This window comes from Lagopus leucura, unplaced genomic scaffold, assembly GCF_019238085.1.
Source record: "Lagopus leucura isolate 7727_CA_CO unplaced genomic scaffold, USGS_WTPT01 Super-Scaffold_73, whole genome shotgun sequence".
Lineage (NCBI taxonomy): Eukaryota > Metazoa > Chordata > Aves > Galliformes > Phasianidae > Lagopus > Lagopus leucura.
In genome coordinates, this window is record NW_024962252.1 from 418,377 (window position 1) to 436,093 (window position 17,717).

A 17,717-nucleotide genomic window follows, 5' to 3' on the forward strand; every position below is an offset into this window, starting at 1 on the left:
GTTGGTACAGACTTGTGAAATCAGTGTATTGTATCTGATGTCTTGATAATGTATTTGGAAGCCTAAGAATTGAAACCAAGCATGCATTTAGCATCAGTGTTGAATTAAAAATATCGAGTGGATATTTGAATATCAAATTTCAATCATAAAATAAGATCTATTTTGTAAGGAAACAAACTTAAGCCTGAAGAAATAGTTCAAAAAACAACTTTGATGGGAATTTTAAGTATATATTTCTTAAGCGAATGTAAGGATGCTCTTGTTGTGCTCCATAATAGCTTCTGGTTTATTGTCCTTGTTAAGTATTCTGCTTACTAACTCTTGTTTGTGAAAATGTTCTTGACTGCATTTTAAAGTAGTAATACAAATTTCTCTTAGCTCTCAAAAGCCATCCCCTTCGAGGGGAAAAAAAGGGAGATGGGGACCATGCTTGCATAAACGGAGATATAGAAGTCAGAAAAAGTTGTCGGTCCAGGAAAAACAGATTTGAAACTTTGAATCAGAGTTTGTTGTTTGATCAGCTAGTCAACAGGTACGTGGGGATGCTTCAGTTGTATTCACAAAACGTCCTGATTTTTTATGAAGTTAGAAAACCTTGTCTTCCAGTGCCATCTTTGTGTTTTACTGTGCAAACCTATTAGCGTTGAGGCAAGCTGGGTTGTGGTTTGAGTTAAAGGCTGGGTCCCCTGCTGTAACTGCCAGTTTTACCCATGCACTAAATGCAAAGCTGCTTACTGGACTTCTGGTGAGGAGTAAGCTCCTTTGTGTTTCCCCCTTGATAAAGCTGTGTGTGTTGGCAGTTACTGCAGGGTGGCTGACACGCTGTAAACCCACACCCTAGTTTGTCTCTTAGTAACCCATTCACGTAGTGATATCTGAATGTGATGTAAAGTAGTGATTGGCGACAATGCACGGAAAGCTTCCCAGATATTGCTTGTATGATTCTGATCATAAAATTATCAAAAGTGTGTAGCTTGCTTTTTTGTTGCTTTTGTTTTTGCTCTGTTATTTACCGTTTGTTAACAATTCACGTAGGGTGGGTGTCGCTTTTTGACATTTTCTGTGCAGACAAAGTAGGTCAGAGGGGGAAGCATGGTCTGGTCTGAGCATAGGAATGGGAGCCAGAAATACTGTTCTTGAACTGTTATTTCTGCGTGGCCCTGGGCAGACCGCTTAGTGTGTGTCAATTTTCCCACCTGTAAAATGGATTTCTATGGTCACATCTCTGAGTGTCTGCTTGCCAGAGCTTGAAAAATGATATGAAGATTGAATTGCCAAGTATCTTTATTGCTAAACATACTCTGTTAAATCTTTGATTCATTAAATTTTCTTTTCAATTTACTTAATAACTACTTCATATCACTTCACAAATTGATACTGATTTACATTTGCGTTTTTAGTAGCAGTTTGAATCTCCCTCTCCTCGTGGACAATAGGAAAAAGTCTACCATGAACACCATAATTTGATAAGATTGTGGTACTGAAGTCTGTATATGAACTTTGACTGCAGTGCCTCCAATAATCAATCATTGGAGGTTTTTAAGAGCAAGTTAAGCAGGTGTCAGCAGTGATTTAAGTACTGGGCAGTTTGTTTCGACCTGGAAGAATTTGTGGACTTTTCCAGGCCCCCCAAGTCCTGCTTTCTTTGGTAATGAACCATAGCATGACTTTTCTTGAAGCAGTAAATATCACACATCACAGATGCTGTGGAAGAACTGTGTAAAATTGAGAGGGGCATTCTTAATGAAATCTTTACTTTACTGACATTTACTGACTTTACTGACAAGAAGTTCCATTGACTTCTTTCTGGACAGGTTTTCCCAATTCAGATTTACTTTTGAACAGCTTAAAACAAGTGAAAGTTTCTATTTCTTACAGTTATTATGCAACGATAGTAGAATTCAAGAAGGAACTGACCATAATCTCTGCAGAAAGCAGTAACTAGGTGGTCAGAACAGCTAGCCAAATATTTGGGTTAATTCCACTAATCACTTTGTTGTTTCCTTCCTTAGCAATAAAGCATCTTGGACAGGGTTGTAACTCATACCCTAGGATTGCTTTGCAATCTCTTTATAAATACTCCAGATAATGAAATGTATGAATAATACATTAATAATAATGATATAATACTCCAGATAATAATAACAATAAATACTCCAGATAATGAATGAAAATGTCGTCTAGTTAGATAGTAGATAAGAAGTGATAGAGTAATGAGCTCAAGTAATGAATGATGAAGTTCTAGGTGTTACTGATCTCATAGTTTTTAAATTGTTTCTTTATTTTTGGCTTTTTGAGGCCAAGGTGGGAAGCTATAAAGTTTACAGTTGTGAGGCATGGACTGCTTCCCGGTCCCATAATCATGTGGATAAAAAGCAAAGCTTTTCCTAAGCAGTTTCAAATGTTGCATGCTACAACCTGTGCCAAGCACAAAAATACAGTCTAAAACATTACAGTTTAATTTGATCCTGGATCATCAGCATTTTTTCTTATGCATAATCTTTAGTTTATATTCTGTAGCTTCACCTTTCAGTTCTCTTTATTAAGGTAGTATTTTCCTTAATTGCTAGACTCAGAAAGCTACATTAAAAATTCCATATTTTAAGTCATTTGTATGTTTAGTCATCTTAGTGACCCGGGAATAACCATAACAGACCATAATTAGATATGCTAAGCTATTGGACAATAAAGAGTTCCATGTGTCTACTATTTTAAGACTATTCTTTTTTTCTTTTTCTTTTTGCTAATTGTTGCATATATTTCAGTACTGCTGAAGCTGTCCTACAGGAAATGGATAATATTAACATCAGGAGAAACAGGCGCTCTGGGGAAGTAGAACGGCTGCGAATGTGGACGGATACAGAGTTTGTAAGTGCAGCATTTCTTATCTCTTGGATGAAAGCAATATAAAGGGAGAGCACATTTGTTTTTGTATCATCCGTGCACGTGCCAGTAGCTCTGTGGATCCTCATCTGAGGATGACGTTAGAAAACTGGCTGAACTCAAATTTGGAAGGAAGTTGATGAAAGTGGTATGTATTTTGGCAGGGTGCAAAATCAGGTGTTCTTTATTGATGAATTGACTACTGTGACCATCTGATTTGCTCTGGTGGTTCTCTTTTGATTTGATACATGCTCTGGCAGTGTGAGAACAGAACTAAGGACTGTCATCTGTTTTGTTGCCTAAAACAGCCTCATACTGCTATTACCTCTCAGCCTGGATACTGAGAGGTTTGTTTTAACACCTATTGAATGAGAGTACTTTTGTAGTCTGTCTCTGGAGGGCTCTGAAGAAACACCTGAGGCCTAGAAATTATGTAGTGTTACTACACTGTGCATTAACAGTGTGACATGGGATGGTACTGATGGGGTATGTGTTACTTTTATTCCAGGAGAACATGGATATGTATTCACGAGTGAAAAGAAGAAGGAAATCACTGAGGAGAAATAGCTATGGGATTCAGAACCACCATGAAGTGTCCACAGAAGGTGAAGAAGAAGGTATGGATTGTACAGGATTGTAAGGGTTTGTCTGAAATATTTACAAAACAATGCTCTTCTCAGCCTAAAATATTACGTAAAGTAGTAAGCTGCAGAGAATAATTTGGTTTGGGATCTGGATTTGGATCTATTAAGCACCTAATGAAGTTTACACTGAAAAAAGTAAAAATTTAGGGATTGCTGCAAGTAGTTTTCTTTGAATAAAACCAATTCAAGTTTATCTGAAAGTAGTACAACAAAACTTGGTTTCTAAATATGTGTTTTCTGCTTTCCTTTACCTGTGTTTTCTGTATTGCTAAATAACCGAAACTTCTCTCATATTCCCTCTAACAATGCTCTGTGTGTATGAAACCAGCATTTGTTGTATGTGCTGCAGAACTGTGCATGTATTGATTGACTCGCTATTTGTCTAATCATGGATGACTTCCCAGAAAGAATATATAAGTCAATTCTGCATCCTTCCTTTTGTGAAGGTATTAACTGAAGTCTCTAATTTTTTTTTCTATTTTTCTATAGTTTTCTAGTTTATTTCTAGTTTATTTTCTATAGTTTTCTATTTTCTGAATCTTAGAAGGCTTGTCAAGATCTGAAATTCTCCTTTTTAAAATGTTGCTTGAGAATGGCCATTGGTTTCAAAAAGTGCTGGAGAAAGAACGGATAATGGCTAACTTGAAGGCATTATCTGCAGCATGCTTGATTTCCTTAGGAAGTCAGGATCAAACTTGACTTTAGGGATGCATGCAGGGTACAGCATAGTGTCTTTTAATTTCAAACTGAAACATTGCTGTAGGAAGTTTGGTCTGTACCAGTTAGTAAGAATGCAGTCTTAATTCTGAGATCCAGGGACAGAAATACAGATCATATTAACAGATGGATAACAGATGGATTAATGTTAGGTAATAACATTATGAAGTGGGCTCATTTGCTTTGTGTAAAACTTACAATGTGAATCTTATTGTTATTTTTCTGCTATATCAAATATTGATTTTCCCAGGCTACTGTGTGAAAAGAGAGAGAAGAGAAGCATTATTCTTAACTTGGGGGATAATTACTGAAGGAGAAAGATAGCAAGATAGCAGACGTTTCCAGTACTTCACAACTAAAACTGATCTGATTATACTTCTGTCTGTTGCTTTTCCAGAACTGTCTGTGGAAAACTGGAAGAGGTTTTGAGAATAGGTTGTAGATTTATCTTGGTCTTCAAATTTCTAGTGACTTGCCAATTAGTTCTGATTAATAGAAGGGGAACAATTCTCAATGTCCATTAAATTATTAATTTTTAGGGTGAGGATAATTCTGGTATTAAGAAGATGAGTTTTGAAATTTTTTCCCTTTCGAAACAGAGTCTCAGGAAGAAGATGGAGATATAGAAGCAGAAGAAGCTGAAGGAGAAGAAAATGACCGACCATATAATCTAAGACAGAGAAAAACTGTTGAAAGGTATCAGGCCCCTCCAATAGGTGAGGAACTGGACCCTGCTCATACAGTTCTGCTATATTTACTTCTAGGAAACACCGTGGGCCTGGGAAGGGAATTTGTATGGCTGCTCCTCATCACTGAAAGAGATCCCATGCAGTGCTTAGTGACTTCTGTACTTGCCTGTTCTTGTTCACTGTGTGTGTGAGATTACTCAGAACATCTGTAAAGTGAACTGTGGGGCATCTCTCGTGCTTGCTGCCACATTGAACTTTGCACATACTGCCTTGCACTGGGCTCAGTGTTGGAAAGTAGTTGGCAAGAGATGAGCTCAGAAAGCCTAATAAATAATTACGTAGAAAAATTGCTAATTGTTATAAAAATTGCTAATTGTTTTTTTTTTTTTTTTTTTTTTTTGAGTGATAAGCCTAATTTATGGCTGGATAAATGCATAGCAGTGGTAACCATGCATTACCTCAGTGAGAAATTCTTAATTTGAGCTATTAGAGAAACCAGTGATAGAAATTGTTGCTAAACTCCGATTTTTGTAGCTCCATTTATTTTTTTTATTGTTATTTTTTTTTTAACTGATGTTACAAACCTGTCACTTCTCTCATTCAGTGCCAGCTCACCAAAAAAAGAGAGAAAATACACTGTTTGATATTCACAGATCTCCTGCAAGAAGAAGCCATATCAGGTAAGTGTCAGTCTTCTGGTACACGGTTGTTTGCATGGTACATTTCTATTATCTTCTGATTTTAAAAATGTTGTTTGTTTCATTCATGCATATGGATGGGTCTTGAATTGTGTATCAGGTTCAGATCCTTATCAGCATATAAGAATGCTGATTTCACAGCATTTCACAATAGAAGCTTTCACAGTAGAATAGAATAGAATAGTATAGAATAGAATAGAATAGAAGCTATCACAGTAGAAGCTTTGTGATGAGGAATCTGGAAGCAGACTGGAAGCAAGTGTGCTGCAAGTACCAGGAAGGGATTTGTACACTGCGCAGTAACTTTTTCTTTAAGGGTTTCTATTTAGTATTTAATTCTAAAGCAGCAGTTAAAATAATGCCCTTCTGCTGTTCTACAAGATCTAAAAAAAAATGAGTAATTTCTTTCTTTTCATTCAAGTTGCAAGTAGCATTAGCAACTTAACACAATGTTAGCTGAAAATGATTTTTGACTTTATCTTTTGCGTCCAAGAAATCCGTAGTTTACCCAGCTCTCTTGCAAGCAGCTGAAAGGCTCTTATTTAGCAAACTAGATTAGATTGTTGGTGTGATAATAATTTCAATCAAAACTGTAAGAACTTCTGCTCAGTGGCAGAATCCTAATATCCTGCAAGTTGCTTTGAAATATTAATTACCATTTATCATTTAGGAGAGCGTTTCTATTGCATGTCATGCATCTGCAGCATTTTATTGGATAATCTCTGAACTTCTACTTGCTAGCAAGATGCAGAGGGTTTGAAAGCAGATATCCTCGGAGGTTGGTGGCCCTGCATGTGGCAGGGGGTTGGAGCTTCGTGATCCTTGAGGTCCCTTCCAACCCTGGCCATTCTGTGATTCTGTGATCCCTTCAGTTTTAACATGCTTATTTTTCCACTACCATTTTATTTCTACTTCTCGGGATGTTTTACACTCTTGAAGAAGTTCTTTCCAATTGTGTAATGTTCTCTTTGATATGTTTTAAAATGCATTTAATTTTTGGTCCTTTACTTGTTCTGTTTTAGCAGAAAGCCTGTGATCAATGCATATCATGTTCTTTCAAATGATGCAGCTCACCGTATTCACTAAAGGTGCAGGAGTTATTCTGTGAGCCAAACCTTGTTTGCTTGTGCAAAAAAGCTGCTTTTTTTCACACCAATTAAAAAAAAAAAAAAAAAAAAAGAAAACAAGAAAGACCTCAAAAATTGGACACTTTCCTATACAGAGAATCTAGTAATGTATTGATGGTATTTTCGGAGAGTTTTCTGAAATACTGCAATACTGCCATAAGAAATGGGTCATACAGATGTTGAAAAGTGAATGACACACGAGTAGTTTGTACAAGTTCTGCTGTTCAGATGTAATCTCCCCTTTTATGAAGTTTTGCTGTAGGAGGTATGGAATTAAAAAAAATATTCTGAGGGAAGCATCAAACTGAATAAGCAGATCTTGGTGTTTCTGTTGTGTTACAGATGGATAAGGTGTTGGGAAACTTTTTTTTATAGCTATCTGAACATCAGCAACTTGAGGACTGGATACTTAATGACACTCACTGTTATTTATGTTAACTGGACCCCATCTTACAAAAATTTGCTGTTCTAGTGATGTTCACATTGATATTGGACATCCTTGAGACTGTAAATGATGATATCATCATCCCCTCCTCATGACTATTTTGATACTCAATACAACAAGAATTTGTGTGTGTCTGGTAAACCTGAGCAATACAGTTTGCCCTTTCAATTTGATTTTATTAAAAAATCAAAACATGCTGTTCCACTGTGAAAAGGACTGTGAAGAGGGACAGAGTTTGATATTTATTTTGCCATTTGAATAGGAGAAAGAAGCATGCCATTCACAGCAGTGATACCACTTCCTCAGATGAAGAACGTTTTGAAAGAAGAAAATCTAAAAGCATGGCCAGAGCAAGAAATAGGTACCAAATCATCTTGGGTATTTAGGAGGGTTTCATTTTTATTATGTAGCAGAAAATAAAGCACTGCAAAGTGATAGTGCTATGTTTGTGAGAGAGAGCTTTAGATGGATTACAAGACATAACTCATTTCATCTGGTGGAATACTGAAGTAAGTGAAGCTTCTTTGTATACTGGATCAGGCGGATGAGAGTTATGGCTGATCTGTAAGATTATTATTATTTTTCTTAACTTTGACTTTTTCCTTGACTTTTTGAAACTAAATATTTTTTTAATGTTTTCCTTACTCTGATACGTTCTGTTAATACTTTTCTTACTACACTGAATTTATGCATTTCATCAGTGCCAGAAATTAATGTCTTATTTTTTTGCTCAGCATTTTTTTCTGTGTTTAATGGAAATATGTCCATTCTAGCTCTACAAACTGAAATACATATACAAGCATAACACTATGGTTAAGGAACTCCTAAATACAGAAGAATAATTACCAAAATATTAGCTTTTATTACATTATCAAACCAGGAAAGTCATCGTCTTAGATGCTGTCAATTTTTAATGATGCTTAGGAGAATTAGTTATTTGTTCGTAAGTTCTTTTAACTCAACCTGATGAATTTTTTTTTCTTAATAACAGTTTTGAAATTTGATGAAAATTGGGTAGGCTGATGTCCATTTTAATTCAGTGGATGAAGCCATTCACTCTCTTGTCTTTGCTCATTCCTGCCAAATGATTGAAATAAAACAATATTTGCTTTTTTTTGCTGTGATTGAACAGGTGCCTGCCTTTAAACTTCAGAGCAGAAGATTTAGCTAGTGGAATCCTGCGAGAACGTGTGAAAGTTGGTGCGAGCTTGGCTGATGTTGACCCTATGATTGTTGATAAATCTGTAAGTTCAATTAAAAGGTTTTTTTTCCTTCCACCAGTTCTGCATAAGTAGAATTCACCACAGCCTCTTATTGAAAGTGAAGTGAATTAATTATAAACTTGCTTATCTTTTTTGTTTCAAGTCTTGTCTATTGCGCTAGGATTCACTTGCTCTTGGCTTCTAAGTTATCATCAGGCTGCATACGTAACATAAATGAGCTAAAATATGTTTCTCAATTACATTTCTTTGTTTGTAGCTGGTTTTTAATTACTCTAGTAGAGAAATGTGTGCTATCGTAAGCAGGGTGGAAAGAGGTGTAATGAGCTGATGGTGGAGCTGACCATGGTCCTGTGCGAACTTCACGCATGGTGTGTGTGGATCTTCACTGTTATCTCTGGCAAGCCTGACTGAAGGGAGTGTAGTCCAGGAACCCTCAGTTTGGCTCAAGATAAAACCTGTTCAGGTGCAATGATGTGTGTTGCTCATGGTGTGTATTGTGAAGAATTTGCTGTATTATTAGCAGAACCAAACTGATGTTTAGAAGTACTGAAGTATATTCATGGTATGATGTGCCTGAGCTTAAGATTGCTATGTATGTAGATATTCAACCATCCTTGGCATACTTAATTTGCAAACCAGATAAACCTCCCCTCAGTCACTGATAATTGACTTGGTCGACTTTTTAAACTTAATTGAGCTGCAATTTTAGTACAGTATTTTTTAATGAATGTGTTGTTGTTTGCAGTTTTTCTTTGAATATGTTTTATAATTAGAGACTCTTCTATGAAAAGCTCTTGCTTATACATGCTTTTTTTTTTTTTTTTTTTGTAAGGTTCGTTTTGATAGTATAGGGGGTTTGAGTCATCACATCCTTGCACTTAAGGAAATGGTAGTGTTTCCTCTTCTCTATCCAGAAATATTTGAAAAATTCAAAATTCAGCCACCAAGGTAGGTGTATTTGCTCTTTTTTTTTTTTTTAAAGTTTGATTAAACTTGAAGTGTGCTTCAGTTGAAAACACATAGGAGATTGCTTCTTTCCTTCAAGTGTTTACAGTTAAAATACACTTACGTGTCTGCTACTCCACTTGTCTGTCAGAATGTAATAAACAGGATGAAGAGTTAACAAGAATCTAATTTACTCTTTTTGTGGTAAAGTGAACTTTTTAGTGATTTGGTTGAAGAATTCAGATATTCTATTAAGGCAGCCTTAGTAGCTTGACTTTTTTTTTTTTTGTTAATTTCAATCCTGTTGTCAAATGATTGACTAAATTAAGGTAAGTGCTGGTTTTATTTTTTTTAATAGAAGTAATCACAGTAATGTTATGTTGTGATTTTAATGTCAATTAATAAGCCATTTTAGTGTGAGATTTAAATGGGTACACATAATTTAAGTTAGAGGAAAATTTTGAGATATTTGTGTTGTTTTGAAGGAGTAAATCTCTCCAAAGAAGTAACAGAAACTGTCTTGAAGCACTGCTGAAGAGTTAATATTTCAGGAGTTATTTAAGTAGAGTAAAACAATCCTTTTGAAGCTTATCTATGGAAGCATAAAACAAACATAGATTTTATGACATCACATTGAATACATTAAGTAGTAATAATAGTACTTAAGTCTTTCTTCTCCAGGCTCCCTGTCTTCATTATAAAATTTGACTTGGAGTTTTTCAGGAGACGTAAAATAAGTTTGTGACTGTGTTGATCCATTTATCTTCAGGGGCTGTTTATTCTATGGTCCTCCTGGAACAGGTAAAACCTTGGTAGCTAGAGCTCTAGCTAATGAATGCAGTCAAGGAGACAAAAAGGTGGCTTTCTTTATGAGGAAAGGAGCAGACTGTCTCAGTAAGTGGGTTGGTGAATCTGAACGTCAGCTTCGACTCCTTTTTGATCAGGTTAGAAAAAAATACATCTTGTGTATATTCTGTGCTTTTTTGTTGTTGCTATATCTGCACTGTGTTCTAGGCAACCCAAATTACTTGCAAATGAAATTAAATACTAAATAGCTTATATATTTAGATGAACTAATAAAGGAATGTACAAATGACAGCATTATTTTGCTTTGAGAACTGAGAGGAAGATGTCTCTAAACTTGTCCATTAATAAAATGGACAGAGCAGTTTGGGTAAAAATTGGAAAAAGGAAAAAAAAAAAATAAAAATGAAGAGACAGTGAGTGTGAAGTTGTCTGTCACGTTTAAGGTATGCTGCGTAGAGGAGGATGTGGGACTGCATCTGCTGTGTGTGCATTTTAGTACCCTCATTGGGCTTGGAAAATGATGGATGGAGTCTCTTATCAAGCAGTGAGACACAGTTGCACAAACAAGCTGTTTTCTGACAGATGCCTAAACAAATGGATTATGTGCAGATAAGATACTGTTCTCTGTAACTCAGTGTAAGGTGTCTCAGTTTATGAGCACTGTGCTGTCTTGAGTCTCTCAGACAGTAAAACTGATACACTGGTGCCATCTTGCTTGTTTAAAGGAGAATGCATCTGTTTCCTTTGAAACAGTATTGTTGAAAGTTGAGTTTTATTTTTAGACTGCCCCTTTTAACTAAGGTGTTGCAGTGTGTGTTATTTTAGCATGTTATTGCTTGGTAAGAAGAATAAACTATTTTTGATGTTGATGGAATACTTGTGAATTAATGGTGAATTGATTTTTCTTTTTTTCTTTTCTTGCACACCAGGCATACTTGATGAGACCCTCTATAATCTTCTTTGATGAAATAGATGGTTTGGCTCCAGTTCGTTCTAGTAGACAAGATCAGATTCACAGGTATTATTTTTTAGTGTGCTATCAAGGAATATACATTGTAGAGTAGAATATAATGATGTGGAGGAGATCTGCAAGTATAGAGTTCAATTCTTCCACACCAGACCATGTTATTTTGGTAAATTCTAAAGCTTAATTTTATTGAGTTTTCAAGAAGGATTTTTACTTTTGCGTAAGATCCATTACAGTAGAAAGGACAGATTGCTGAGGTTTTTTTGCTCCAGAAAATTACCTTTTGAGCTTTTCAGACAGACCACAATTTGCTGTCAGTCAACTTGTAGTGGTGATGACCTGTCAGTTGAAGCATCAAGTAAGGATTGGTTGCTGGTTTTGTACTATAAACAGGTTATCTGTTACCAACCTGATAGAATAATCAGCTGAAAACACATTCTGAGATTTTTTTCAATTGCAGCGTTCTATGAATGAAGTGAACTCCTCTGTCCTTTTGATGACTGAGTGATGTGGAAGTTTATCTAGATATTTACTTCCATATATTTTTTTTTTTTTTTAAAGCATATTTACTGCTAGATGTAATTTTTTTCTGGTTGCCCTCAATCTCAGCTTTGCTGTGCCCATTAAGGCAGCATGGTTGTGTTTTTCGTATTATAGTCATACCATGGCATACTGTATGCACGTCTCCCATGACTCAAATGAGGGGAAAAGGAAGGAGGTTTGGGGTCAGCAGGCTAGTTTATGGGCTTCATTTTGATGTGCCTTTCTTCTACTCAGTGCTACCCCATCACTTGCTCTAAATGGGAAGATGCATACACTGTTAATGGAAGAGATCCCTTTGAGTCACAGCAAATGACTAACTGAGCTCACATTCCCTAAAACGTTCTGTAAGGAAGGAAGTTTGAATTTGTTGTAGTGCCTACTGGAGTTGTAATGCTAAGAGTAATACAGGTGATATCAAAAGAGTTCTTGGTTTGAAACTTGACATAGTAGCACAGTTTTTCTTTGACTACGTACTTCTTGAAATTAAGAGTGAAAGAGCAAAAATTATTACACTATTCCCTATATTTTTATTTATTTTGAAAACTCTTCTAGTTCTATAGTGTCTACTCTTCTTGCCCTCATGGATGGACTGGATAATAGAGGAGAGATAGTTGTTATTGGTGCTACAAATAGACTGGATTCTATAGATCCTGCACTCAGGAGACCTGGTCGTTTTGACAGGGAATTTCTTTTCAACTTGCCCGATCAAAAGGTAAAACTTTGAAAGTAATTTTTTCTTGAACTTAATGTTCATAACTTATATATAACTTATATATAATGTAACATAACTTATGAATGTCTGACAGCCAACTCATAAAAAAAGCAAATTGCATTTGTTCTTGGAAGTATATTAAATTTTGTGAAGACTTGTTTAGTAAAAACACATTGATAGTGTATATGAAGTTGTACTGAATTCCAAATCTTCAGAATATAGTTACAACAAAAACAAAGATAAACTGTTTGCATTAAACTGGACAGCTTAGCTAAAACCTGTGTTTTTGTATGAATTTATATAAGGAATGTCAAATTTTGGGACTTTGGAAGTTACAGTAAGAGAAAACATATTTATATATACTACTGAAAGCACAAAAATTGTATACGTAAGCATAAAAGGTAATTTATTGATGACAGGAATATTTCAGCTCCTTGTTCTATATTTTTAAGAATTCAGCCTTAATATTGCATGAATTCATACTTACCTACATCCAAAACAAGTTTATTTTTAACTTGTTTGAATTCTTTGCAGTTCTGAAATGAAATACTTTTGCAATTCATGTGTATATACTGTGCTACTCAGCAAAAAATTAATTGGTGAGGCATTTGGCAGTGGAAGCTGTGAATCACATATACAGCACTTAAACATTCAATTATAAAGTTATGATAATTCTTACTAGAACATGAATTATGATCAATTCACATGTAATACTGGTATTGATAAAACAATTAAAATATGTAACTAGTATAATGGAAAGATTACTGCTTCATATAAAAGTGTAAAGGAGGGGAAAACCTTTGTTCTCAAGAGGTCTTTGCATGGTAAGTTCTATTTTATGCACTTCAGGGACATGTCAAGGGAAAAGAAGTTGATATTTATTTGAAGAAATAATATATTCAAATCTTCTGACAAGGGTTTGTCTTGCTAACTTTATTTTCATCTTTAAATCAGGCACGAAAGCACATTTTACAAATTCATACCAGGGATTGGAACCCCAAACTGTCAGATCCTTTCTTAGGAGAACTAGCTGAAAAATGTGTTGGTGAGTGTTACCATGTTAGTACTTCAACTATAGATGCTTTCTCCTCTGTGTGAAACTTGGAAAATTTATTATATGCATCAGGATATTTATTGTTTTTACCTTTTTGAACTTTTGTACTTTCAACAATGTTATTTTTTTGTGGTAAAACATGCTTCTGCCTTACTGAAATGCAAAATCAGTAGTTAGTAGTTGTTTGGAGGTAAAATAATGTCATTTTTCCTTTCTGCAACTTCCACTTGTCCTTTAATAGGATGCATATCTACAAAAAGAAACAAATAGAAGTGGGAATTGGAATCATCAGGTAGATCTCCCATTAAAATAGAGTCCTACAGATGGGGTAGGGAAATGTTTCTTTTTTTTTCTGTCTACATATGGACAAAAAAAAATCTGCACTTGTTTTTTCATTGCCCGGCATGTTCTCCTCTGACAGAAATCCCACAGACTGCTCAGCCTTTCTAAAGGTGATTTTTTAATTTACAGATTGCTAGCATAGAACAAACCCAGAGTGTAGATGTAGGTGGGGGTGGAGGGAAAAAACATCACACCGTGAGAACGTTAAATATACCTTTGGAGCGCCCAAAGACCTGCTGTACTGAATGGAGGATGGTTGTTCAAGATAAACCTGCTGCCTAAAAGCTAATCAGAAATAAAACCCAATATTTTTATAGTGAATTTAACAGAGGAAGTGACCCTAAAACACACACCACAAATCTCTTCTCAACAATTTGTCATGCAAAGACGCATCCTCTGTCAGTCATCTGCTCGGAGAAGCACTGAAGTTCTCAGAAAAAGGACGGTCTCAAATATCTGTGCATTGGAACCCATCATCAGAGAAATAAGAACTTTAAATTGAACATCAGTCCATTCAGTCAGCTGCAGTACATCCGAATTATCCTCTTCATCCACAGGGACATCTATCATCGAAGCAGCATCCCTCCGCTTTTGATGCACAAAGACCTCAACATCTTCTGGTGAGGAGAAAACATAACTATCCAGCAAACTCCAATTTAAGCTTTGCCGGGTATAAGACAGCATGTGCCAAACCCATTTCATGTAAATTCTGCTTGATTTGTGCAAAGACGTGATGCTGCTTAGTGGGAGAGAGGGGAGTAGTTGATGTAAAACTCAAGTGTTTCTTTGAAAATTCACCATATTTTTGCATTGAGAACACAGTCGTGTTTTTTAGAACCTCAGACCATAAGGAAAGCTGTTGGTAGGTTTGATCAGAAGGCATTCTTCATTCTCAGTAAAACTTGTTCTGTGGAAAAGTCAGCCATTCAGAGGAAATGCCCTTTTCTGTTTTCCTTGGCTTTCCTTTTGTCCATCTACTGTGCACTTGATTTTCTCAATTCTGTGTCTTGGAATATAAATGTTTTCACACATCCGAGATTAAAACCTTTTAACTTTACAAAGATCTTTTAAAACAGTTGAAGAGTGGTTTATCTTCTTCACCTTCAGTTTGCATCATCATTTCTGTAAGTGAAATCTGCAGCAACTAATATAAAGCAGGTATTCCAGATTCTTTGTGTACCTGCAAATTGAACTTACTGGCCCACTTCTCACACTGATAAGAATTATGTGCTGGTCTGTTTCCTCTTGTATACAGCCTTTTTTTTTATTTTTATTTTTTTCCATTTTAAAACCTCCCCTTGCGTCCCTGAAAGCTTCCTACACCCAACAGGCTTTTTGCACAGCATGGTTTATACCTCTCTCCAATTCAGCAAGCTTGGCAACACTTACCTTACAAGCATGTGGATCCTAATGAAGAAACCTGCTGAAATACTACCAAAGCAAATGACTTTGGGGAAGCAGATGTATGTGTGACTCACAACTTTGTAAGATCAGGGGTACAATTTTAACAATATTACAAGGGGAAGATTCCAGGCCTTAAACACAAAAAAGTTATTTCTGAAGGCTGATTTTTGTCTCAGGTGTTTTGGATGCCTTTTAGGAGATTTTTGTGTATGTGAGAATTAAAGAACACACTTCACTGAATTGCCAAGCAAATGCAATGAGTGTGTGACAAGTAAAGCTGCTTGGGTAGAACATGGGATTACACTGAAGACCACACAGTGATGTCTTTCTACTACTGTCAAAAAGCACAAGTACCTAGTATCATTTTTGCCATGTAAGTGTGTACTGGAGATGGGTCACAGCAATCCCAAACTTCATAATCGTTGCCTTTCTCTTGTGCTTGCTTTATTGTTCTGAACTATAACTTTCTGTAGGTAGAGAGGCTGTTAACTCAGTCTTGTAGGAAACAGAAAATACTGGAAACACGAAGTGTGAATGCCTTCATCTTGCAGATGAATTTTTTTACAGCGTAAAGAGTGTTATTGAAATGATGTTAAGTAGAATTGTGAAGAGGTAAGCCATCGTACTCGAGGTGCTTGTTAAGCTTATTTTTGAAGGAACATTTTGTGACATAATAGTATTTTAGTAGATCTTCCTGTCCTAATGTAATGTGGGAGAAGGAAGTTATGGCATTAATTTAAGCACTTCATACTTTTCACCAATGTATGAAAAACACCAATATGTAGAAAACATTGCTTTTCACTTCTCTCACAGTACTGAACTTTGACCAACTTACTTTTTTCCATTGGAGGAGTTGTGCACTGCAGAAACTGGAAGAATCATAGAATTGTTTGAGTTGGAAGGGATCTTTAATGGCCATCTAGTCAAACTCCCTGGCACTGAACAGGGACACCTACACTAGATGATCTGCTCAGCCCTGTCCAGCCTTACCTTGGGTGTCTCCAGGAACGGGTCTTACACCTCTGGCCAACCAGTTTCAGTGCCTCACTACCCTTTATTGTAAAAAGCAGTGGTTGAGATCATTAAGTTAGATGTTCAGCCTAGCTCAGGAGCAGTTTGTTGTAGATTTTGGGGGTGGATATTGGGCAGAGGATACTTTAAAGAGGACGTAGTACCTGCAGTGTCTGCAGGGTAGGAACAGTAAAATATGACTTGTAAGATTTCAGTGACCAAAATGCATTCTTTGGAAATCTGTTTTCTGAAAGCTGGACTTCAGAACTATTTAGCACAGTGTGGTGGTGATAGGCAAAGCAAAATGGGCTTCCTTGAGAAGATTACTTAGTTTTTTGATGTGTTGTGCCAGTGTATTTTGCCTGCCAAAGTGAACGTCCTTTGTGAATTCTTCAAAATGGAAATAAATGCACTGAGCCTTGATTCAATAGTGTCAATTTAGACAGAAATAAATTCAGATTATTTCATCTAGGTATGACTCATTTTATTTATTATTCCCTTTGACAGCATTTGACTCTTGTTTTTTTTCACATCTTAATCAGTGTGCGTTTATTTCTTAGAAACAAAAAAAACCCTTCAGTGATTCACAAGATATGGGTTTTTTTTGCAATTTCCCTGTCGCTGAAATGGATGTACAGTGTACACAAGAGAATCCCGTAGAAAGCGACACCAATTACTACTCTTCAAATGTAATTGCTCCTGAGAAATGAAAAATAGAAATGGAGACTAATTGTGTATCTGATCACCTGAGAATGCAATTTTAGAAGTAGGCTACAGGCTATTATTTCCTAATTTTGCAGTTCCTTGGAGATGTGCAAGCGGTGATTAAAAAGACTGTTAGAAAGTGGTATTACAGCATTTATTAATAGAAAAATTGAAAAGGACCGAGCTCCTGAGCTGCTGGATCTTCTGTGACGAAGATGCTGAACTAGTTTTTAAGGCCACTGGAGTTCTCTGTATCTCTTGTACGTCTTTGATTTAAGCTTCGCTTTAGTGACCCTGGACATGTTAAATTGAGAAAGCTTGTTGCATGAAAAGCGGACTAATTTAAATGGGAAAATGCTACCTCATGTTGAAAGAAGAAAGCAAAACTTGGATTAAAAAAACCTGTTTCTGTTGTTTTAGATGGACTTGTAGGTACTGTTTAATAAGTACATGTGTTTGACAAAGTGTGCCTGCATGGTTTTGATTTCGTGTTGGGGGTTGGTATAAATAAATAAACAGCCTTAACACTGAAAATAATTACCTGCTAATATATATATATATATATATATGTAATATACATGGACATACTTGAGCATATTTCAAACGTAACATGCATTTATTTCATTCTAAGGTAAGTTGTGAATGTGAATTGCTGGCTGCTGCTTAGGAAACAATCTGTGTGTTCATGAAGTTTACGTAGTTAGTGACTAACTTTTCTGTGAACACAGCTTAGAAGCTGTATAACAAGTCTGATATTCATGGCATTCTTTCTTTGGTAGTTGGTTTTTTTGTTTCTTGAAT

General features: G+C 35.9%; 1 protein-coding gene across 4 annotated transcripts in view; it reads left to right on the top strand.

Moving 5' to 3' along the window:
* Positions 1–17,717, top strand: part of ATAD2B (ATPase family AAA domain containing 2B) — a 68,791-nt gene that overhangs the window by 17,121 nt on the left and 33,953 nt on the right. For all 4 annotated transcript variants that reach the window (XM_042882167.1, XM_042882175.1, XM_042882193.1 and 1 more), the window contains exons 4-15: positions 379–532; positions 2,766–2,868; positions 3,392–3,500; positions 4,844–4,960; positions 5,538–5,613; positions 7,466–7,564; positions 8,336–8,447; positions 9,259–9,374; positions 10,141–10,315; positions 11,108–11,196; positions 12,241–12,400; positions 13,355–13,445. In XM_042882167.1, coding sequence (XP_042738101.1) covers positions 379–532; positions 2,766–2,868; positions 3,392–3,500; positions 4,844–4,960; positions 5,538–5,613; positions 7,466–7,564; positions 8,336–8,447; positions 9,259–9,374; positions 10,141–10,315; positions 11,108–11,196; positions 12,241–12,400; positions 13,355–13,445 — 1,401 coding nt within the window. The remainder of the gene's footprint in view (positions 1–378; positions 533–2,765; positions 2,869–3,391; positions 3,501–4,843; positions 4,961–5,537; positions 5,614–7,465; positions 7,565–8,335; positions 8,448–9,258; positions 9,375–10,140; positions 10,316–11,107; positions 11,197–12,240; positions 12,401–13,354; positions 13,446–17,717) is intronic.